General features: G+C 34.1%; 2 protein-coding genes across 2 annotated transcripts; both read left to right on the plus strand.

Annotated features, from left to right (window-relative positions):
* The first annotated feature begins 10,825 nt into the window (after nt 1–10,825).
* Nucleotides 10,826–11,929, plus strand: LOC131613060 (NDR1/HIN1-like protein 10). The gene has a single exon (XM_058884777.1). It carries the CDS (start codon nt 11,015–11,017, stop codon nt 11,693–11,695), a length of 681 nt encoding a protein of 226 aa, XP_058740760.1. The 5' UTR covers nt 10,826–11,014; the 3' UTR covers nt 11,696–11,929.
* Nucleotides 11,930–12,145: 216 nt separating this feature from the next.
* LOC131615207 (5'-3' exoribonuclease 2-like) lies at nt 12,146–13,841 on the plus strand. Its single transcript, XM_058886687.1, has 4 exons — nt 12,146–13,000; nt 13,338–13,433; nt 13,573–13,656; nt 13,761–13,841. The coding sequence occupies exons 1-4, from the start codon at nt 12,752–12,754 to the stop codon at nt 13,839–13,841; spliced, it is 510 nt and encodes a 169-aa protein (XP_058742670.1). The 5' UTR covers nt 12,146–12,751.
* The last annotated feature ends 11,402 nt before the right edge of the window (nt 13,842–25,243 follow it).

A 25,243-nucleotide genomic window follows, 5' to 3' on the forward strand; every position in this document is an offset into this window, starting at 1 on the left:
CAATTGAATTTCTATGCTCAAACCTCTTGATCATCTTCATCTTTGATGTGCATGACACTTTTGATCCTTTTCTTCTTTGATTATATTTGTCTTCATCAAAACTGAACTAGATATAAGACATATTCTTCACACTTTTAAATTTAAAGGTTTATGATTTTTTTTTAATGAGTGTTCTTGGTTCACTTATATAGTGTTTATAGCATGAGTTCATTATACTAAGAAGGTATTACACTGATAAAGTAGATTTGTGATTCATGGTAGTTCACTAACATAATCAACTCAAGATGTCGTCAAATCCACCACGGGTGATAGTGATATACATCTAGTCCTGGCATATATTTTGTGGAATTATCGAATAGAGGTAGAAAATCTTTCACTAGGGTTTTGAATCGGGTAGTTCTCAATTGGTGTTTGAATTCATATAGGATAAAGGTGTTTCCTTTGACGTAAAATATTTTTGTTTGTTTGCACAACACTACTGATACTCGTAACATACTAATTTTACTTAATGTCTCATTGGTCTTCTTTCTATATGCACTTGTTCAAATTGATGATTAGTATGATTATAAGTAGCATACATCACTAGGTTCCCTCTAAGGTAGGATTTGGAAAAGTTACTATGGTTAAAATTAAGGCAAAAATGGTATGTGTTATACAGGACTCGATTGGACCTGAAAAGACCCTACCACTTATATAGGTCGGGTAGCTTTAATAAGTAACAATGTTTGTTAGATCTTGGATTCCTTGAACTCCTTGAGTAGCTAACGCGGCAGAATTATCACCTGAATTGGTTTATTTGGTCTTTACCTCCCCGACTTCTTGGAACTCATTATGAATCATAAGTTGTTCAATATCACGATTTACTGAGTGATTAGATACATGATGTCATGTATCCTTAGAACTTACTGTTGATTGATGAAATAAATAGTAAATACCATTGGATTTGAACTACTAGGAAAAAGAACAAATGTTTGTGTTCCCAGTGATTGTGAAAATTCATCCAATCATTTTGGGCCTGACCACCTCGTAGATCATGGTTATGGCTAATTCATGCTTCTGAGATTTTTCTAGACCGCATGTGCATATACTAAGTATAGTCGTGACCTAGTGATTGGAAATTTTTAGTGGTATTGGATGTGGTGTCTCACTGAGCATGCCAAATTTGTTATCAAACTAGTATAGTTTAGCCAAGATAAAGTAAAGAGTTCTTAATAGTGATTTCTCTTTTCTTCAAACGACTCCACTAAGGGAAGAACTCTACCTTGTGATCATTAGCTCTTTAACTAATCTAAAGAGTGTTAAGTACAAATGTAGAAAAATGTGTGGATCTATATGCTTGCATATATGAAGCTGATGATCCTGTCGACAATCTTCCTAAGTGTTTTGATGATGACTATACTAATGATTTCTAAAGTCAGTGGTAATATTTCCAACTCTTTGATGATGATGATAAGCTTGAAGACACCTCATGCATCATCAATTAGGAGACTCAAGATTCAATTTGAAGTGCTTATATAATTGGTGTATCTGGAAAAGGAACTTGAAATCCTTGAGTTGTGAAAGAGAGGTGATCGGAAAAATAGCAAGTGTACTATTTTTACCGATGTAGTAATAATGGGTTTTACCCAAAGTATCGATCACGAGGATTGCGTAGGAAACACAAGTGATTAGACTCAGTCAATTAAACAAAAGTTCATATGGTGTGTTGCTTCGAAAGAGATTAAACTACTAAGAAATAACGGAAGTTAAAAACTGAATTTGAGAATATGATAAAATAATGCTAAGGTAGGGTGTGTGATTCTTTCTCTAATTTTCTCTGGATGTAGATTTCATTAACCGGATCATGTGGTTCAAGTATTCATTCTCAAGAATGATAATCCTAAGTCCTTAGTGACAATCGTATTTGATTTGAACTCCGATTACTTAAGTCCTTAGAGAAAACGGGTAAACCAAATCATTTATTTATCAAGAATTTCCGAATAACCAAATTATATCCCTAGTCCTAGGTGATGATGATGAGGTTCAATTGCATACAAACCCTAACAATTGTAGACCTACGAATTGTTAACCACAGAACAATCCTTATCGTCCGATAAAGAAAGCATTATGAACATTATACAATTGACAGGAACAAAATATAATTTCAATTAACGAAATACCAAATCCAGAGTTATTACAGATCGAATCAGGGACACCCCCTAGCATTGGGGGGTTTAGCCTCTCATAGTATTCAAAAAACACAAATGAAAAAGTTTAGACATTACAATCAATTGGGAGTACTAAGATCTTCAATGGTGTCCACCGTTGAATCTCTTCGCCTTCCAAATTCTCGCTTCCGTCTCTTTCTCCTCTGCAATTCTCTATTCCGATCTGTCAAAAAGTGTCTTCTCCTTTTGCCCTAGGTTGTACTTACCATTCCCTCCCCTTCAGGTTGCAACTGGAATACCAAAAATACCCTTACTGGTCCCCTTCAAGTGAGGAAAAACAAGAGAATAAAATCAGCACGCCTCAACAACACGGGCCGTGTTGCTGCACACGGGTGCCCGTGTTGTTCCTCTGCCTTGACTTCAAGAAAATCACTTTCCACGCACTTTTCCACACGGTCCGTGTGCCTGAACACGGGTGCCCGTGTGAAACCTCTGCCTTGCCCTCAGGAATTGCTTTTCCAGCCACTTTTCCACACGGCCGTGTGCCTGAACACGGGTGCCCGTGTTGTCCACAGCTTTGGCTCTTTCGGCTTCTTTTTTCGCTCGTGCGCGCCATAAGTTTCTATCTCTCCCATGCATCAACCTGGCCAACAACAAACTAACAACCAGCGCATAAAACGACACTTTTATAATACTCCAAACACATTAAAATGCAAAAAAAAACATAAAACCGAAAAACAAGAAACTTACTTTAAAAACACATGCCAATGCCACTTAGTATTACCAAGATTACGAATTTCGGTCGTAAAAAGATGCGGAAACTTACTAGAAATGGTGACCGATCAAGAGGAAATGTGAAAACTCGTCAGGTCATGCCTGTCTAAGTGACCAGGGTCTTGTAAAAATGAGAGAGTAACTCCTAAGATACTAAGGCAACTCACACCCACACTCAAAACTTATTTTAAACCTCATTTTTATATCTATTGCATAGCTAGGTAGTGAATAATTGGATACTTGCTGTTGAATGAATTATAGGGCAAGCAACAAAAAAAGATTCGGAAATATTGATCCGGGAATTATCGTCCACAGAGATGGAGAGATGCCATTCAACAATTTCTACGGTTTTGAACTTTGGATTGAATGAGAAAAAAGTAAACAAAGATATAGACAGGTAAGAATAAACACATTCTTAGAAGAGAAATAACTTATCAGGAATGTAAATATATTCACTCTTCACAAACATACACTTACCAACCCGTTATACTCAACCTACGATACTCATCTATGTCATCACGTATCTCTCACATAAGCGCCCATCTCTGGAGCACAAACGAGATCATCTCATAACTAAGGTTATCTCTAACGCGAAGTCGCGAGAACATCCGTATTCTCGCGTCGGCGATCTCTCGCGCGCCGCTCAAACACGAAAGCATTACGTATAGATACCCACAGTGAATGCTAGCTCTAAATCTATCTCTAGAGTTCAGAACCAACAGATTATCATCCTAGATAAGGATTCAAGAAGTTTATCTCTAAAACACCCCAAATCCCCAGCATAGAGCAAAAATCCAGGATAACATCAACACAGATTTGTAAAGCAAGTTAAACATAACATTATAATCGGTAAATATACATAAGATTCAAGTAAATATACAAACAAAACCCAACCAAAGAGAAATACACAAAGAAGAAGAGAAATGAACCGAAAATCTCCCGGTTTGTCAGCTCCGTTCGACGCTCAATCCACCCCCGATCATCCTTATGCAACCTCCGAAGTTGTTTTCTAAGCTAATTTTGATCTAAGAATGAAGTTGATGGTGTTGGGACTCAAAAATACCCAACCCATGACCTAAAAATGTGATTTTGGCCCCTTTTAACGAACTGCTGTCTTAGCAAGTCCGCTTAGCGGACCCCCTCCGCTCAGGGGACTCAAAATTGCATCCAGACGCTGATTTGCTCCGCTGGAGCTCCGCTCAGCGGACCCCCTCCGCTTAGCGGAGTCTGCTAAAAATCAGATTTTGTTTTCGCCATAACTCGAGAACCGTAACTCCGAATTGCGCCCGGTTCGAAGCGTTGGAAAGCTTATTCAATGCTCTATCCAATAATGAATGAATGGAAACCAAAATGATGATTTTGGTCATCCTTATTTTGAGTCTTTGGAAGTCCGCTTGACGATGGCTAAGCGGGCTTGCACCAAAACTGCGAAATCGAAGCCGTGCCTTTGACACTTTATTCCTCAAGGCTCCAATAATCATGAATACCTATAAAAACAAAGGAAAAACTATCAAATGGTATAAAAGTATATGAAAATACAACTATTCACAAAGTATACGTATTTATACACAAAACGGGGAATTATTCAAGCGGTACTAACAAAAGTATCGATAAGTGCCACTATTTACATACACAAAATAAGTACATTTTGGCACTTATCAAACTCTCCCCAACTTGAAACTTTGTTTGTCCTCAAACAATGTCAAATAAATCAAATAATCAAAAGTAATAAACCAAAGAATTGTGAATCAACAAGTTTTGAAAACCAAAAACTAATGTATGGCCCAATACAAAAACGTATAAACAAAGTAAATACTTACCACTATACTACAACGACAACATGTAAATGAAACGAATCCTAAGCACAAAAAGCATACAAAACAATCTAACACAATACATGCTCACTCATGAATCACACCTAGAAAAAATTTCATCAATGGATGAAGAACACACAAAGGTGAAGGACTTTTAACACTCATCCAACAATCTTGCAAACAAAAGATTAAATTATGCATTCATCCAAAAATCACATTGAAGATACAAAAGCAAGATCACAAGGGCTTTTCAAGGTTGTAATGTGGCTTGGTTAACAAACAAGGGATATATCCTAAGGCTAATCGAAACAAAAACTTGCCTAAACCTAAGGGAGTGATCAATCCACCAAAGATTCAAACAACACAATTCCGAGTAAACTTCTTCCATAATCACAAGTTTCTCAAACCAATCACAATACTTATTAGCACAATTATTCACTTCTCTTTTCTTTTTCTTTTTCAAAACTTTTTCTCTTTTTTTTCTTCTTTTCTTTTCTTTTCACATTTTTTTCTTTTCTTTTTTTTTTCTTTCTTTTCAACCTCATAGAAACAACAAAATAAGTAGCAACCATTTATCTCCCCAACTTGAATTCAACCACACCATCATATGAATACTCCCTACTTTCTAGGCAAGGTAAAAATTCATACCAAAAATCATGGTTGAGGGTTCAAGAAAACAAAGAATCAATCATCCATGCAAAAATGACAACTAAACACTCAAAGATAAGCATTTAGCAAAAACAACATGGACATTGACAAAAAGGCTCAAAAGGGTTAACAAATGATCACACACTCACAAGGTGAATTGACTATTTGGTTATGGTGGTTGTGCTCAAAATGAAACAAAATGCCTTGATCCTTTTCATGCTTTCATAAAATCAACATAAACAAAAGATTAAGCATAATAAAATCCAGTTAAAACAAAGATTGTGGCCTCCAGCATATATGAATAATGGAAAGCTTCCTCACATTTATGGTTTGGGAACTAAAGTGATTCAATCAATAAGCAAGTAATGCAAAAAGAATGAATGGCATGGTAATTGTACAAATGAAAAGTTTCCTAAACATGTTATGCTATAGAAAGCGATAAATGAGTACCTTGAATGATATAACTTCAAAAACAATATCCTACCATACATCCGCAAGTTGAAACACTCACGCTTTGGAAAATCACCTCAAAAATCTTCGAATTACCGAACCAAAATTTGAGTACAAACAACCAATAAAAGAATTAGAAAAATAAAACTAGTATCTATTATTAATTAGCCTTGGTGAAAGTGGGAAAATGAGTGAACCAAGTGGAATGGGAACCCCAGTGGTACAGAGCAGAAAAACAAAATTCTGCTATGCTCGCTTAGTGGAGCTGAGCTCGCTTAGCGGGCACATCAGAACTCAGAAAAATAAGAATTGCACCAGTTGTTTCAATCACTCGCCACTTCACCTAAATACCTCATAAACAGAAATATAAACAACATTTACAACCGTTGGGGTGCCTCCCAACAAGCGCTTGTTTTACGTCGTTAGCTCGACGCCTTTATTGGATCGGTGTTTGGAAAGTAGCTTCCTTCCGTCATGCCATGGTGATGTCTCACCGCACAAGCCTAAAGAAAGTGTCCTAACCAAAACACTCAACAAACGTTACGAGTACAAATATATACAACGATTATACGAACATAAAAACAAAAATATACAACTATATACACAATCAAACACATATGCACAAGTATGGAACAAATACAATTATTATCATACAAAAATAGAAAATTGGTGAATGTTGAATTCACAAGTTGAAAAGTGAAGATTTGTTATTAAAGAGCTCATCCGATATCAACATGTTTCACCAACATTCACCAATAAAAGTATACTTATATGTAACATATACAAGTAACTATATGGTGAACATAAACAAGTAAACATGTACAAGTAAGTATATACACTTGAAACTATACAATATATACGTTATATACAAAGCTCAAAACCACAAAAACTATTGCGATGCAATCCACAACCATCCCCGGCAACGGCGCCATTTTGTTGAATGAAGTATAGGGCAAGCAACAAAAAAAGATTCGGAAATATTGATCCGGGAATTATCGTCCACAGAGATGGAGAGATGCCATTCAACAATTTCTACGGTTTTGAACTTTGGATTGAATGAGAAAAAAGTAAACAAAGATATAGACAGGTAAGAATAAACACATTCTTAGAAGAGAAATAACTTATCAGGAATGTAAATATATTCACTCTTCACAAACATACACTTACCAACCCGTTATACTCAACCTACGATACTCATCTATGTCATCACGTATCTCTCACATAAGCGCCCATCTCTGGAGCACAAACGAGATCATCTCATAACTAAGGTTATCTCTAACGCGAAGTCGCGAAAACATCCGTATTCTCGCGTCGGCGATCTCTCGCGCGCCGCTCAAACACGAAAGCATTACGTATAGATACCCACAGTGAATGCTAGCTCTAAATCTATCTCTAGAGTTCAGAACCAACAGATTATCATCCTAGATAAGGATTCAAGAAGTTTATCTCTAAAACACCCCAAATCCCCAGCATAGAGCAAAAATCCAGGATAACATCAACACAGATTTGTAAAGCAAGTTAAACATAACATTATAATCGGTAAATATACATAAGATTCAAGTAAATATACAAACAAAACCCAACCAAAGAGAAATACACAAAGAAGAAGAGAAATGAACCGAAAATCTCCCGGTTTGTCAGCTCCGTTCGACGCTCAATCCACCCCCGATCATCCTTATGCAACCTCCGAAGTTGTTTTCTAAGCTAATTTTGATCTAAGAATGAAGTTGATGGTGTTGGGACTCAAAAATACCCAACCCATGACCTAAAAATGTGATTTTGGCCCCTTTTAACGAACTGCTGTCTTAGCAGGTCCGCTTAGCGGACCCCCTCCGCTCAGCGGACTCAAAATTGCATCCAGACGCTGATTTGCTCCGCTGGAGCTCCGCTCAGCGGACCCCCTCCGCTTAGCGGAGTCTGCTAAAAATCAGATTTTGTTTTCGCCATAACTCGAGAACCGTAACTCCGAATTGCGCCCGGTTCGAAGCGTTGGAAAGCTTATTCAATGCTCTATCCAATAATGAATGAATGGAAACCAAAATGATGATTTTGGTCATCCTTATTTTGAGTCTTTGGAAGTCCGCTTGACGATGGCTAAGCGGGCTTGCACCAAAACTGCGAAATCGAAGCCGTGCCTTTGACACTTTATTCCTCAAGGCTCCAATAAGCATGAATACCTATAAAAACAAAGGAAAAACTATCAAATGGTATAAAAGTATATGAAAATACAACTATTCACAAAGTATACGTATTTATACACAAAACGGAGAATTATTCAAGCGGTACTAACAAAAGTATCGATAAGTGCCACTATTTACATACACAAAATAAGTACATTTTGGCACTTATCACTTGCATGATTTAATTAGTGGTTACTATAGACAAGTTTAGTAGCAGCATATTATTATCAGTAAAACGCCTATGAATGCAAAATAAGATTTCACTTGCTTCGTTAAACGCTTATGTCTATATTATAAAGAAAAATGAAAAGAATGTTTATGAAAATAACAATAGAGGACCCAATATGACATGGGCACTTAAAGTTAAGACATAAGTTTTTATTACCCCAATGCTTTGTAGTCTCGAACGCTAAATGTTATCTTGATAGCGGTTGTTCAAAGCATATGACCATTGAAAAACCTTATTCTTCCTTCTTTCTCAAGAAAGGAGGTTTGTCTCTTGTAGAGAGAATAACAAGGGAAATATTTTGGGTTTTAGAGCCGTTGGTAAGTCCCCTAGTCCAACGATTGGGGAAGTTCTCTTGGTTAAAGGGATAAAGCGTAATTTACTTGGCATAAGTCAATTGTGTGACAAATGTAACAATGTAACTTTTGATTCTTCTGGTTGTAGGGTTATAAAATCTAAATCAAATGAAACTTTGTTTACGAGCACAAGAAGTGAAAATAAATACACAGTGAATTTAAATAAAATACCTTGAAATGATGTATATCTCCCGAGTGGCAACAATGAATCATGGCTATGACATAGGAGAATAACTCACATCCACATGTACCACTTAAACAAGTTGGTCCGCAAGGATCTTGTATACGATATGCAAAACTTATATTTTGAAAAGAACAAATTATACGATGCATACCAAAAAGGCAAGCAAGTATGAGCCTCTTTTAAAGAAAAAAATATTGTTTGTATAAGTCGACCCTTACAACTTCCTCACATGAATCTTTTTGGCCTATCTAGAACTGTAAGTCTTGGTGGAAATGTATGCGTCCCTGTAATTATGGACGTCTATTCTTGCTACATCTAGACATTATTCTTATCTCAGAAAATAGTTGTGCTTACTGCCTTTCGAAAACTAGTCAAAGTTATCCAAAACGAAAAAAGGAGTAAACATTGCATCCATTAGTGTGACCATGGTGGAGAATTTCAAAATGAGGAATTCAAAAAATTCTGTAACGAGAATGGTATTCAACACACCTTTTCCACCCCATGTACTCCCGAACAAAACAGGATAGTGGAGACGAAGATATATATCTAGATGAGATTAAAAGGACGATACTCAATGAGACCAATCTTCCTAAATATTAATGGGCCGATGCATAGCATTACTTGCTAGTCATGACTCTTGTCTTGATAAGACTAATTCTTGAGAGGACGCCATCTAAATTATATAAAGGAAGAAAGCCGACACTTATATATTTTTTAATGCAAATGCTTTATCCTTAATAATAGGAAAGATAATCTCGAAAAATTTGACGCAAAGGATGATGAAGTCATATTCATAGGATATTTCATTTAAAGTAAAAACTTTGGAGTATTTAACAAAAAAAATCCTAACAATGGATGAGTCACTTCATATTACTTTTGATGAATCTAACTCTAAATCATTAGAAGTATAAGTGATTATTTGTGCAAATATTTTGGAGAAGACAAATCTGGAGGAAAATAATCAAGAAACAGATCAATGTCATGAAGGTGAGAAAAACACAAGAAGGGGGATTGAATTGTGTTAACTTTTTCTTCCTTTACTCTTAAAAATCCCTTATCAGATTCTGAAAACAAGATTAAAATGTGAGTCAGAGTCTAAAGTATGTAGCGGAATAAAGATCCAGAGGTAAAGAAAAAAGACACAAGCAATTATCCTGGTTCCTTTCACAAAACAGAAGTAGTCCAGTCCCCTTGCGATTCTAAGAAATTTTTACTAGAACACAAGTAAGAGACTTCAGATACTCAAGCAACAAGCAAGAGGCTTCTAACAATCTATCTTACTGATTAAGGATTGTTTAAGCTTATACTTGATATACAATTAGAGGTGTAAACAAAATACAACACAAAAATACTTGAATACTTAACAATTTCTAAGAATATACAATTGATAAGAAGTTCTAAGTTTAAGCTTGTGCAATAGTTTTGACGGAGTAACAACTCTATATTTAACAAGGAGTTAAGAAATGCTATAATAATTTTTATATCCATTAATAAAATAATTTAATTTGTTCCTCTTATAAGTTGTTATTATAAAAGACTATTTTATTTTTTTAATATATCTTAAACCATAATTGTATAATGTTTCAAACCTCTCATAAATACAAGATTTTATATTTAAAGACTAATGTATTATAAAACTGTAAAACGAAAAAAAGACTATTCAAGATGTATGACTTTAGTTTGCAAACTAAGACGTTTGCAAAAGCAACCGCATCTAGAAAACGAACCACTCTGCAAGACTGCAACTAACTCCACCAGCATCTTAGTTAAGGCGATACCTACGTTATCTATCACTAATTAAAACCAACATGTATATTATTCTAATAATGTCCACAAAAAGTAATAATTATTTTCCACACAGTTGATTCTAATGTTTTTTGTGAATAAACTTATTTACAATTTTTCAAAAGCAACCTAAAGTTATTTCTTGCCGTGATTATTCTTCCATTGCCGTAATTATTTTCCCAACTATGAGTATAATCTAATAAAGACTATTAAACGCGCTTTTTGCCTTTTTCCCTGTTTTTCCGTCCACAAAATACACTTGTTCCTTTCACCTCTCTTCCTATCTACTCCATATGGATCATTTCTATTCATACCTCAAACCTCACCTTCCTTAAACTATTCTTCTCTCTATATAAATATTACACTTTCCTCACACTTTTTCATATCTCATTTTTTCCATTCTTTTATTTCCACAACATATTTTCTTCCTTTTTTAACCATCTAGCCGCCATGTACGAGAAACAACAACTCAACGGAGCCTACTACGGCCCTTCAATCCCCCCACAAAGAACCCTCCACCGCCCCTCCCGCGGCGGCGGTCTCGGCTGCTGCTGCGGCTGTCTCTTCAACCTCATCTTCAAACTAATCCTCACCGTCATAATCATCATCGGAATCGCCATCTTCCTCTTCTGGCTCATCGTTCGTCCCAACGTAGTCAAAGTCCACGTCACCCAAGCTTCCCTCACGCAATTCAACTACACAAACAACAACCTCAACTACGATCTCTCTCTCAACATGACAATCCGCAACCCCAACAAACGACTTGGTATCTACTACGATTACATCGAAGCTAGAGCCTTGTACCATGATGCTAGGGTTGACTCGGTTTTTCTTGATCCTTTTTATCAAGGACATAAAACAACTAACACGTTGAACCCTACGTTTAAGGGTTCGAAGGTGGTGGTTCTTAACAGTGATCAGAGTTCGGATTTGAGTAAAGAGAAGGATTCTAAGGTTTATGAGATTGATGTGAAGATTTATCTTAGGATTAGGTTTAAGCTGGGAGTGCTGAAGACGAGGAGGATTAAGCCTAAGGTTACTTGTGAGTTGCGTGTTCCTTTGAATTCTGACGGTGGTACAACGACGGTGGACGGTGGTTTTCAGACCACCAAGTGTGATTGGGATCGTTGATCGTTGATGGATATGTTGACCTGATTCGATGACTTTGTATGATATTCTTATTTGTTTGTTGTTTATTGGTTACATAGTTTTGGTCTTTTGACATAGTCATACATATTCTAGAGGGTTATTTCGGGGAATTTATTATACAGTGTATGGCATTTTATATTTTTATTATCATGTATATTGGTTAGATATTCTCCTATATTGCAACTAGCTTGCATTAGGTGGAGGGTATTTTAGGCCCATTGTTTATATCATAAATAAACTTGTTATTTTGTTACATAAATAAACTTGTTATTTTGTTACATAAATAAATAAATAAAATTTCTTATTGGTCAACTAATAGTTTCCTAAGTTAAAAAAAATAGTTTCCAAGTTTTTGAACTGCGATGTGAATATTGAAATTTTGACCATTATTAAACAATTTTAAAAAAATCATTATTTTGAAAGAGATTGTTTCGGGTCGACCAACATTTTCAATAGACGGTTCCAATTCTCTTAAAAAAATTGCCACATTGTTGTACAAGTCAACTTACATCTTATGACGATACACAGAGCACATCTCTCCTTCAATTATAATTCCTCATCTTCATTCAAAGGTCACTCATATTCTACATCAAATAATTCAAAGACATTTACACGACCTCTCCTATTTAAGTGTGGTGTTAAGTCACATTCTAGTACAATTTAAAACAAACACTTGCAAAGTTTCACCTCATTTTCTTACTAACACTACGCCAAAATTGATATTTTGTATCGCCTAATTTAATAGCACTTTTAAATAAAGTGCTATTAAAAAGGAAAAAACACATCTATAATAGCACTTTATAGTAAGACGCTATTACTCTTATTTTTGTCCATGTTAAAAATCTTACAAGTTTTCATTCATGTGTCTTCATGTAGCAACTCAAATTTTTGGAGAAGTTCGTTCATGTAATCATGTCATTTTATATGTGATTGTATTTGTTGCTTCATGTAACAACTAAATTAAGATTTCCTTTTTATTTTATTTTTCTATGGTCTTTCTTTGTGTTGTAGGGAACAAATGCCATTGAAGGATTAGTTATGAAGTTGCAGGGGACCAGTGGCGTTTGTTATGATACTATTGCTTTTGAAAAAATGAAGAGATTGAGATTGTTGCAACTTGATCATGTACAATTCATAGGAGATTATGGGTGTTTTCCAAGGAACATGAAATGGCCTTCTTGGCAAGGATTTCCTTTAAAATACATGCCAGAAAACTTTTATCAGAATAATCTAGTTGCTATGGACTTAAAACACAATAATCTTACACAAGTTTGGAAGAAGCCTCAGGTACATATATGATATATCACTAGATATTTTCCTTTTATACTCATGGTTAATGGAAAATTTGAAAAATAGAGACATGAGTTATGCATTAGTAGATTCATGTGATTCTGTTGTTTTCTTTCAGAAGCAAGAACAGGAAGCATGTAATTTCATCCCTAATGAGAATGGAAGTAGTTTAGATTGCGCTATTCGCATTAAGAAGATGCCGGCTTCCAACAATGTTTGTCCAGTGTTTGAGGAAGAATCATTTATGCATTTTGATTAACATTTTTTACAGTTGAATATATTATTTGAGTTAATGATGTTGAATTGCTGATCATTTTATATTCTTATTTTTTAGATTTTGAAAAACACAAATGATTTAAAAGAGGAGTTAAAGAAATGCATGAGAGGTAAAAGGGATTTATTTACGAGTGGAGATTTCTTGAATGACAAGGTATACACTTTTTTTCCTCGATAAGGTCGTTATAATTTTATACTTTTTGATTTTGTTCTCAAATAAATGGAGATGAAGTTAGATTAAGTTAAAATTCAATATATGGTTGATTTGTAAGTGTTTTTAAAATTCATTTTAGATAAAACTAGGAACAGGTGGCTTTAAAGAAAGATATTATAAAGAGAAAAGAAGTAGTAAGTTTTTCCCTGCAGCTACTTATTTTGTTTTGTTCTTTTTCTTAATTTCTATGAAGCAATGACGTCACATACATCGATAGTTGTGTCCTTCGCTTAAGTATATTGAATCGTGGTGGCAATTAAATTGTAGGTGCAGAAGTACACTGACGGATTATTGTGGGTTCTTGAGTACTATTTTTCAGGAGTTGCTTCATGGACATTGTACTCTTAGATGGAATGCATGCATCTTTAAATTTGGCTTTGTAAATGCTCTTTTTTTTTTAAGTACACCAAATACCCTCTATATATGTTATGATATTTGTAAACAAGGGGATTTGGTTTAAAATGTTATTTGGTATTGATGGATCATAATATGTATGCAATGAGTAACTTAAAGCATTATTTAGTATTGAATTGAATGTAGCTTTTAGATATTTGCACACCAATAGAATGACTTTATGCACGGCAAAAAAAAAAAAAAGAAGTGTACCATATATTAGCGCTTTCTTTGAAAGTGCTATCAAACATGAGTCATATATATTAGCGCTTTCTTTGAAAGTGCTATCAAACATGAGTCATATATTAGCCCTTTCTGTAAAAGTGCTATCAAACATAAGTCATATAGTAGCGTTTTGTTTGAAAGCGCTATCAAACATGTGTTCTTTAATAGCACTTAATTTGAGAGTGCTGTCAAAATTAAATCAGAACACACCAAAAATGCATACTTCAATAGCGCTTTAGAAAAAACACTATTAAAAACTGGTATTTTAATAGCGTTTTTAAAGTGCTATTAAAAAAAAATGTTTACAATAGCGGCGCGGTTAATAGCGCTTTTAAGCGCTATCAAAAATTAAAAAAGTGCTATTAAATACCTTATTTGGCGTAGTGTAACTTGAGCGTCAAAAAACTAACGTTTTTTACAAGTACCTTCTCCGTCACATAAGAACCATCTGAGTCGCATCAAAAGTGTCTTCACTGTGGTCTTCATCGACATAACAATTATTTTTTAATTATTTTTTATTCCAGTAAAATAGTGACGTTGTATATGAGAATCGTTTTTTGATCCTCTGGAATCTCCTCAATTTCATCACCACATCTGCTTTCAGTTGCCAACTTCGAGTAAACGTAACTACTTTATGTTATTTTGCCGAGGATTGATTCAAAATAAACTAGTGTTGTTCACTGATTACAAATCCAGATCATTCAAACCAATATGTCAATAGTTCTTGACGATCTTCCTCAAGAATATACCACCACTATAAAACGCGCATACAATAACGTCAAAGTCACCACGATTCTTCTCAAAACCACGGTGACACTTCTAAACTCATGCGCTAACATTTTTTTATTGTTTAATTAAAAAATTTCGGGGTATATTTATAGTTACTTCCATAACCGTGGTGATACAAACAAGTTTTTCTGGGTTCGAACTTCATCTCCCTCAAATAGTTTATTCCTTTTAAGTTAATAAGCGTCTTTTAATTTTTATTTATATTTCAATAAAAAATAATAGGGATATCTCAGCGGTTCTTTTGTAAAACTGTTGTTACACACTCTCCACTGATAAAAGAAACAACCTTAACACCAACGTCGTAGTCATCGTCAAAAAGAAGACAATAACACCTACAAAATGTTCTACTTTAAGGTACGTCAAATTTTTCGACATTGTTGTTGTTCAGTTTCGTTTCAATGTCGCATTTGAAGACAAATTCATCCAAAGGTGTTTATATGTTTTCTTCCACTATAAAATCTTGATCTGGAAATTTTTATGGTTGTGATGGTCAAATGGTTCTGTACCAATGCAAGAAGGGATAAAACAGAGAGATTCAAAAATGAAGATGAAGTCAGAGTTGGAAGCTTTGGGCTATTTGAAGGTTATGTGTGAAAATTCAAAAAAGAAGGACAAGAATTAAAAGAACAAACTAAAATCAGAGAGATTTTCTGGAAATCTGAAGACATTATGTTTTGTTATCTCCTTTATGTTTAATATTTACTTTGTTATGAAATGTAATAGTTGAAGATGTTATGTTTAGGGTTTAAGGTTTGAATTGCATTATTGATGTTGAAACTGCGGGTGCAGTGAACATGACCGGAATGCAACTAACAGACAATTTCTTACGAGTAAGTTCATTGTAAACTGTTGAATTTTCAATTACAATTATTGTTCAAGTTATTTATTAATATATTAGTTTATAATTTAAGTTGTTAGTTTAAGTTGATAGCTTAAGAGTGTGATAAAACCCTAAATTTAAGAAGAATGAATAAAATTTCATTATATAAACTTTCATTACAGAAGGCCTTAATAATCAAATCTAAATCCTCTGGCTGAGAGGAAGTTTGACCAATCATAGTCTGCCTCATCCTCATCCTCGTCATCAGAGTCGAAGAAAATTATATGCCTTCTCAACCTTGTTCTTCGTATCCTCACCCTGAGAGCTCTCTTGTGTCTCAAGTATTAGATTATTTCCTCGTCTTGATTCTGAGGATGGTTTTGCAGCACAACACCCTCTACATCAGCAACATCTTCATTCTCCGCATTGTTGGTAGCTTGAGCAGGAGAACTCATTTTAATTTCTTTGGACGAAGTTGTTTTTGTGTTTTGGTTCTTTCGCTTTTATATTATTCCTTTAGATTCTTCATCTTCTTGTCTTAGAAGTTTAAAACCCAAAAGAAGCACGCATGTCAAGATAGTTTGCTCATTAATGGTTCTTTAATTCCATACATTTTCTTTTCTCTTAGAAGTTGGAAAGATCAATTGCCTACCTCTAGCAGTTCAAATTTATTCTTCCATTCTTAGATATTCATTCTACGTATATTTTGACGTACTTAATGAAATTACGTACTTATTACAACTAATTTTGATATCAATTCAAAAATGGTGTATTGTTGATTCAGGTTTGATACAATTGACATTTATTCATAAATAGTATCACAACAGTTATTAGGCTTAACCATTGTTATAAGGTGCGCGCTTTCCAGTTTACTACAACGGTCACAGGAAAGTGATTGAAAGTACCGCATAAACAACAACACGCTACATAACAACACCCAGACATGTGTGATTATATACCTATTCCAACCGTAGTTAAATGCCTTTTTCGTAGTTATGTACACATGCTTTAGCAACGAATTATCAATGTCAGGCACTAGTTCGTCCATCTTTGGTCGCATCAAGATTTGTTAACCAGAACCCCTAGCTCCAAGAGACTCGTCTCCCTCCACAACATGCTTAGCTAACTACACTATATCCACAAGCTTTTTTCCATCATGTTCCAGTTCCTCCACCAATTTATTTCTTCCAACATTCATAAGTCCTAAGTCTTTGGAGAACCCTAAAAACTAGATACATTTGAAGACATTGAGGACCCTGACGAGCACATTAAGTACGTGGACACTATTCTAGACTACCTTCTAGATAGAAGCATTTTCAGAGAGAAACTAGTTTTAGTAAAGCAGCAAAGCATAAGCAAATTACTCTTCCGAGCTCAACAGTACATCATTAACAAGGATAAGCTACTAGCCAAAGAGAGCGAGACAAATAAAAGAATTTGTTGTGATAAGATCAAGAACAACAAATGATGCAAAGACAAGTACAAAGAGAGGAACATGGGACCCTAGTCCCGTTTATTCGATTACGCCCTTTGAACACATTCGAAGAAAAAATCTTACAAAAGTGTGCCCGCGTGGAGTTTAAATAATTCAAGGTCAAGTATCAGCAAGCCTTGAAGAAGTCTCAATAAATCAGCAAGACAAAGTATTTTCAGCTGCCCAGAAGTGTCGCGAGCATTAGACCAATGAATTAATGCACCTCAAGGATAATTGAGGAGTTGATCAAGAAGGGAAATCTTATGAGGTACAAAAAATAGATGGTTAGAGGAAGATCCATAAGGGACATAAATATTCCCATGAAAGCTACATGTAGGACTGAATCCTCATGCCAACAAAGGTCCCTTGCCAATAAGATATACTACTAAGGAAGATAATCTAAGAAGTCGAAGACACCGACAAAGGGAGGGAAATAGTGAAACAGAAGACCACGTGAAAGGTAAATAGCCTTTCATTGCCTCAATGATAGTAGGTTTCCCACTCCCAAAGAAATTGTACAAAGGAATCCTGAAAAGGATGATTGCAAAGATGTTATATGTCAATCAGAACAACAAATTAGTGTCAAGCAAGGTCTCTAAACGACTTATCCTAGGTTTTTGGAAAGAGAAAAACGTATGAGTAATACCCAACAAACTTTTCACATTAATCGTCATGGTTTTATGGCCAACTACAAAGTCTTTCAAATTCTCGTCGATAAAGGGAGTTGATGTGATGTCATGTACATGGATTTTCACCAAATTGGCTTTGAGAAAAGGAAGGTGAAGAGAGGGTTGTAGACTTCCAGTTCTAAGTCGTTTAATGTGAATTTATCTACAACTGTGTTCTAGGGATATTCATCTTAGCATCCTTGAGGGTAATACCTTCTACTATCCATCTCAAAATGAAATACCACAACGCCAAAGATGAAATGATGACAATATGCATAAACTTGTAGGGAGGCATGCACTACCACAAAGCTCTGCATAGCATCTTGGACGCGGCCTCTGTCCAAGAGTAATTGAAGGTGAATAAGACTGTATCTTTTGAAAAGTACCCCTAGATGTTAATGTTGTGGACGTCTAAGCCCATCAACAAGAGGTTAATTAAAGTGATTGAAAAAATAATTAGAATCTCTTAACGAATCTCATATATCACTTCAATCAAACCATCACCAACTTTAAGAGTTAAAATATTATTTCTCCTACTCCTACTTTTGACACAAGCATGAAAAAGGACAATGTTAGCATTTTTCTCCTTAAACCATTGAACTTCGCTCGCTGGAACAACGAATAATCTTTAATCTTTAACGAGGACCAAAGTTCGCAATGGTCCTAGTCCTAGCCCCAATCTCATCCTCATAAAGACTCCCTTTGATCGAGTTTTAAATCTAAATTACAAACATTTTCTCTCAAGAACACAAATTGAAGGTCGAGAGTACTAACACTTGCATATTCTAAACTTTGAGAACTCTTTTGTGAGATTTCAGATTCTCTTTAAGAACAAAAACTTTTCTATAGAATAGAAAAGAAGACCTTATAGAATGAACCATCTCCTTTATATTACAATGAATTGAAATAGTTATTGACTCTAAATGACTCAAGACCCTACATTTAAATTGAATATTTAAGAATGATTAGACAATAATAACAAATATCTCTAGTCAGAGCCCATGAGAAGCCACCCCATGATCCCACCAACCATCATAAACATAATAATTTTATCAACAAAAAAATTATTTTCAAGAGGGACAAAACTTCACAAGGCAAATTTCTTTAGACATTTTTAAAACTTCAAGAGGGACAAAAATATGATAATTGTCACAAATTATTTGCTAAAAAAAATTCGTAAACTTTAGCATTTTCCTTATTATATATAGTAGTAAAATCATGTCATCCAAATGCATGTACCTTCCCCACGTCTGTCTCCCCAAATTCATGTTTATAATCAAACACGTGTTTCCAATCCATTGTTTTAAGTCCAAGGTTGTGAGTAGATACCATAAACCAGAAGTATCAACATGTGCAAATGGTGAAAGAAAGAAAAAATAGATGAGACTTGTAGTACATAAGTGGTTATGCAACACATTAGGTAGGGAACCCTCGTCCCTTTGATGTCCGACCCCAATGAATGACCAACAATGCTATTTGCACTCTTACCACCCCCACACTTTTTTTTTTTTTAGTCATTGCCTATTTATTAATTTGGAAATGGTTATGTTGACTTTTATCTTCAAAATACAATACTAAAAAAAAATAAATTGTAAAATCTTTAAAAGAACAAAATATTTAGTATTACACAACTCCAACAATGAGAATTAAGTACGTTTAAACCATCTTTTTGATATTTTTAAATCCATAAAATGAAGTGTACATTATATCGCTAGGAAAAAATGAATTTAAATTATATTGTCATATCCAAATTATCACCTATAATATACAACAATTGAATCAATAAATTGTTAAACAATAGAAAACATGATATTAACTTGAGAAATAGGGAAAAACTTAGACAAATATGGATTGAGATTCCCTATAGTTAAAGCCTCTATATTCATGCATTTGAGCGTTGGTAGCCATCCGATTAAACTTGGGTGGTTTTGATTTAAAAGAGGCAATTTTAAAATTCATATATAAAATATTTAAATGCATTTTTTATCCCTTTATTTACTAGTTTTTAACTTTTATATTTCTATATTTTAAAATACAGTTTTTTTTCCCTCAACTTTATTTTCTTTGAAATTTTGTTAATCCCCCTCCCTCCACTTTTGTACATGTGCCATGATTAATAGGATAAAAAATTTATGTACTCAAAAACCAGCAATCTTTCAGATCCACCCTTATAAAATCCAAGTAAACGAACCAAGTGAAAGATGAAATATGATTAGAAACATGGTGTCACTTTAAGTACGAATATCTCTTCAAGTACTCTCTTCATTCTTTCTTGATGAAGCAACCAAACCAAACCAAAGTTACCATTGTAATGCTGGTAATAAGGGTGTTCGCGGTGCGGTTTTGACGTTAAAAGTCATCTGAACTGCAAGAGAAAAAAGTGTATGGTTTGGTTTAGTTCGGTTGACTTTTAAAATAAAACTGAATTGAATCAAACCAAACCAATGCGGTTTTGTTGGTTCAATTTTTTACAAAAAAATTATTGAGCCATACATACACATATAGATGACATCATAAATTTGTATTTGATCATTCATGCACTACCAATAATAACAAAAATCATCATATTTGAACAAAAACCTCCCATTTAATATGTAAAAATCAAATTAGAAATAAGTGGAATAATAAGCATAAAAAAATATCAAAAATATTAAAATGAAACAAAAAACAGAGGAGATGATAGATTAGTGAAGATGAAAAGGAATGAACAAAAGCGTTGAGAGATTAGAGAAGAGGTGCGATAAAAACGAAATTTGAAGAGAGTACCATAGCATAAAAATGAGAAGGTGAAAAAGAAAGAATATAAGAGAGTGGAGATTAAAGAAGAAGAAGAAGAGGCAAGATGTATCTGGTGAAGAAGACGTGATACTATTATGAAAGATTTGAGAAGGTTGAAACTGAAACCCTAAGTGTGAGGAAGCAAAACCGTTCGTAATCGTAAGACTAAGGCATAATAAGTTTAGGTTTGGGCTGGACGTGCATTAAGTGAAATTTGGGTTGTAATATAATGCAGTTTGATTCGATTTGTTAAAATAAAACCCAAACACAAATGAACCAAATGCATTTTTTGCGGTTTTCGGTTTGGTTTGGTTTGATTTACGATTTTCTATTGGGATTGTTCGGTTTTGAACACCCCTAGCTAGTAATTCCTAACTGCAACACGAGACAATACTAACCGAATTTAGTTGTTAGCTTATGCTTTGGTGCATAGTAGTCAGGATTCAATTATTAGAAAAATGTACATGAATTCAATAAAAAACCGAAAATAGTAATTTCAACGGGAATAAAATACAAGCCAAATTTTTATTTCATCGTCATTTTAATTCATTTTATTTTTTCTTTTAATCATACACCATTCATTTCAAAAAGTCAATAAAAAGTAAAGATTTTGGGCATAAAAGACAAAAAAAATTATCACATTTCTCATTCACGCTTCATTTTATCACACAATATATCAGAATTTGAAATTAGAATTGTGATATTATCATGCTAAATTCAAATTCATCCAAATTTACTCACACTTTTTGCATTTTTTCGTAATTCCTAAACCACCCTTTAACCTAATTCTAAAGCCTATAAATCAACACCATTTCATTCAAAAATCACATCAACAAACACAAAAAAAAAAAAAAAAAGTCAAAGCCTTGCACAAATTACTCTCTAAATTTCAAGTTTCTTCATCTTTACGAAACTTTGAAAACAACTTGAAATTCTATATTAGTTTGTGAATCTCTTCTTGTTAATGAAGAAATTTCAAATCTAATATTAAGAGTCCTATCCTTGCATCATACAAACCATCCCATTCAAATTCGATCGGAATAAAGTTGATCACGTTCTTGAGCAAATTCATCTAGGCAGCTTTTAATGTTTGTTATTTATTGAATTTTTGTGTATTGTTATGTTTTGCACTTCATTAAAATCATAATCATCACTGGATTGCATGGAAACTTCACTAATTTACATTTTTGAAAATAAAGTGTTTCAGTGTTCTTGAACCTCCATGAGCAAAAATGGTAAAATATGAATTTATGCTTGCTTCACATAAATAATATATTTAGTAGCTTCACAACATCACCCTTAGCACAAAATCATGGTTTATTTGTCACGAGAGTGGCTAGAATGACTGAATCGGGCAAATATATGTCACTGCATTTTTGTTGGTTTTCAATAATTTTTGTTATTTATTTGTTAATTCTAAGTAAGTCATGTTGTTCGTGAGATCAGGTGAATAAATTTTCTTCATTCGTTTTCTTAAATCCATGTATTTTTAGAAAATTATGGTGAAAATTGTGGAAGAATATAAGTTGGTTTAAGGAAGAAGATGAATGAATAATGCACTTCCAGATTTAATCACATTCCTTCGTTCAACTTTGACCTTTTTGACCGTATGTGCCGCTCAGATCCGTCACGTGGTGCCTGAATTATGCTCACTTTTTTGTTTGATTTGGCTAGCATGTGGGTCATCTGCTTGGGTCTAGGTGCATTTCTTAGTTTTGCATGTTTTTTCTTTTGTTTATTTTTTTTATTTTTTATTTTTTTATTTATTGTTTTTTCTTTTATTTTTAGAATAAAGGCCTTAAGCTCATTTAACTTTTTGTTCTTTTGACACTCTTGTATTGATAGTGCATCCCCATCTCTTTTTTATTTTCTTGCTTTATTTTTTTAGTTTATTTTTATTTATTGTTTTCCTTATAGAATATGGGCCTTAAGCCTTTAATTTTTTATTCTTTCACCTCTTGTATTGATAGTATGCCCTCATCCCTTTTATTATTTCTTTTATTTTTTTTATGGTTTTATTTTTTTTTTTGTATTTTAGTTAATGCATATTTGTTAATTCAAAGAGATAAATTGACCATTAAAATAAATACTTTAAAAATAATAAAATCAAATATGCTTCATCAACATCAAGTAATTTTTATAATATTTTGTCGCTCCTTCATCAAACACTTGATCAACATCAAATGTATTTTCTAAAATATTTTGCTATCAAATTAAAACTTTTTAAATCAATTCTAAATGAATGCAAATCAAACACTTGGTCAACACCAAATTCTTTTCCTACGTTATCAAATCAAAAGAGAGTCTAAAATCTTTTCATAATAAATAGGAAGAAAAAGGATTGATTGGGCGTAGGCATCTTCCTTCCATGAGTACTTGAATACTAGTTGTAGAGCTTACTGTTAGAATACACCTCTTCCAAACCAAAACATAATAATTAATCGAGTTTAGTTCGTTCTTTCGCAAATGAAAAATGATTGATTGGGCGTAGGCCTCTTCCTTCCCGAGTACTTGGATACTAGTTGTAGAGCTTATTGTTCGAATACCCATCTTCTATTAAGGAATCGTGACTCTATTGGCTTCACATATTTTACAATAAAATTGGATGAAAAAGGACTAATAGGGAGTAGGAATCTTTCTTCCTCAAATATTTGGATACTAGTTGTAGAGCTTACTGTTCGAATTCTTTCCATCCACCTATAATTAATCCAACCAATCAAACTATCATTTTCTGGCTTAGCGCGATGTCAAACCTTTTTATAAACGAATGATTCTCTATCCATTCCGATGAAAAACTCGAACTAACGCTTCATTTCTCCCACGTACGAGTAGCAAGCAACGATGTATGCCCAAATGTGATGAAAACATAATCTGCAAGAATTTGAGTTATGTTGTCCATTCTAAAATGAAGCACAAAGAGCGTTCCCTACTCCCATGTCTAGGTGGCAAGTGATGTTTTTTGCTCGAATGTGATATGAGAATCTTTTGCTAAAATCAACCAGCAAATTAACATTTGCTACACAGAACTACGTAGCCTTGAGTTTCCCATCATACTAGGAATTAAGTAGGAGCAAATTCAACGTCTCGTCAGACACCCTAATAAAAAACCTAAAGATTTCCCCTTTCTTTATCTTGTAAATAACTTGTAATAAGTAGAAGAAAACAAATAACATACCCTAACACTCTTTTGCAAAATTAACTAAATGGTTCATGTTGAGTACAACAGATGTGAGGGGTGCTAATATCTTTCCCTTGCATAACCGACTCCCGAACCCAAATTTGATTGTGACGACCATATTTTTGTATTATAGGGTTTTATCAATACTTTCCCTTCCTTTTGGAATAAACAATCTTCGGTGGCGACTCTGTTGTATTTTGAGCGTTCGTTACGCTCTGCTTTTTTGTGCCGCGATAACGTGTATGGTAAGGTATTCAAAAATCTGTGGCATAAATGAAACAAGATGGGAAGGCATGGTATGGGCCGAATTTCAAACAAAAAACATGCAGTTTATTCAAAGGCCCACGATAAAGCCGAGGGGTCTTAGAGGATTTTATTCAATCTTTCTCTTTTGTCTCCTTGCATAAAGTGACAATATCCAAATCAAGAAAAAAGAAGTTTTTAAACACCAACTCTTTGCATAGAATGGAGAAGATGATGGAGAATACTTTAGCTCAACTGGCAAAGAGGCTTATTGCAATAGCTACCCCTAAAGTGAAGCAGTCCATCTCCACGACATCTAAGGATTCTGTTAGGTTCTCAATGGGATCTTTGTTATGCTACGAATCTTTGTCTGACTCTGATGTCAATTGTGGTAACATGAGGTTTTGTGAGTAATTGAAAAGGGATATCATTAAAAAGGTATGGTTGGCGGTGTCTTCTTTGGGGGTATTAGAAGTGGAGAAAGATTTAGTATATCAAGAGGCGATTTGAGTTATGGAATTATGAGATTTCAAAGGAATGGAGAGAAATGAGGTGAATTCAACATATCATCAATGAATATATGTTTCAATATTAAAGGGGGGATTCTATTAAAAGAGAGAGAGAACTCAAATTTTATTCCAAAAAGGTAAGTTTAATTTTTAATTTATTCAAGAATCAAATATTAAGACAATGGGTAAGTTTAATTTTTAATTTTTAAGTGATAGCTTGGTTGAAAGATGGAGTATAGTAGGTCAGGAAATAAGAGACATTGATATTTCGAATCACTGCTCGATTTGGTTGAAAGCTAACAACTTTAATTAGGGCCCTAAACCGTTTAGAACTCTAAATGGTTGGTTCAATCATCTGGATTTCTTGTCAATCACTTTGAAGGAATGATAGTCCTTAGAGGTGGGAGGGTACTAAAGCTTACATTCTCAAAGAAAAATTTAGAATAATAAAAGACAAGTTGAGATGGTGGAATAGGGAAGTGTTCGGGTGGGTCGATTTGAAGATAAATAGTGCAGTTAAGTACCTAAACCAAGCGAATTTGATTCTTGAAAATCTTAATTGGAAGAATTTTGAGGAGGTTATAAGTAAGAAGATAATTTCTTCAAATGCGTTTTGGTGTAACTTGCAGTTCAACAATGTCTATTGAGGCAAAAGTCGATGCAAGCTTGGATT

This window comes from Vicia villosa, linkage group LG6 (genome assembly GCF_029867415.1).
Source record: "Vicia villosa cultivar HV-30 ecotype Madison, WI linkage group LG6, Vvil1.0, whole genome shotgun sequence".
Classification (NCBI taxonomy): Eukaryota; Viridiplantae; Streptophyta; class Magnoliopsida; order Fabales; family Fabaceae; genus Vicia; species Vicia villosa.

Bases quoted from the DNA above. Each gene is read 5' to 3' on its own strand.
- LOC131613060 (XM_058884777.1), top strand. From the start codon at position 11,015: ATGTACGAGAAACAACAACTCAACGGAGCCTACTACGGCCCTTCAATC.
- LOC131615207 (XM_058886687.1), top strand. From the start codon at position 12,752: ATGAAGTTGCAGGGGACCAGTGGCGTTTGTTATGATACTATTGCTTTT. The intron at 13,001-13,337 runs GTACATATATGA...CTTATTTTTTAG, and splicing joins AAGTTTGGAAGAAGCCTCAG to ATTTTGAAAAACACAAATGA. The intron at 13,434-13,572 runs GTATACACTTTT...AATTCATTTTAG, and splicing joins GAGATTTCTTGAATGACAAG to ATAAAACTAGGAACAGGTGG.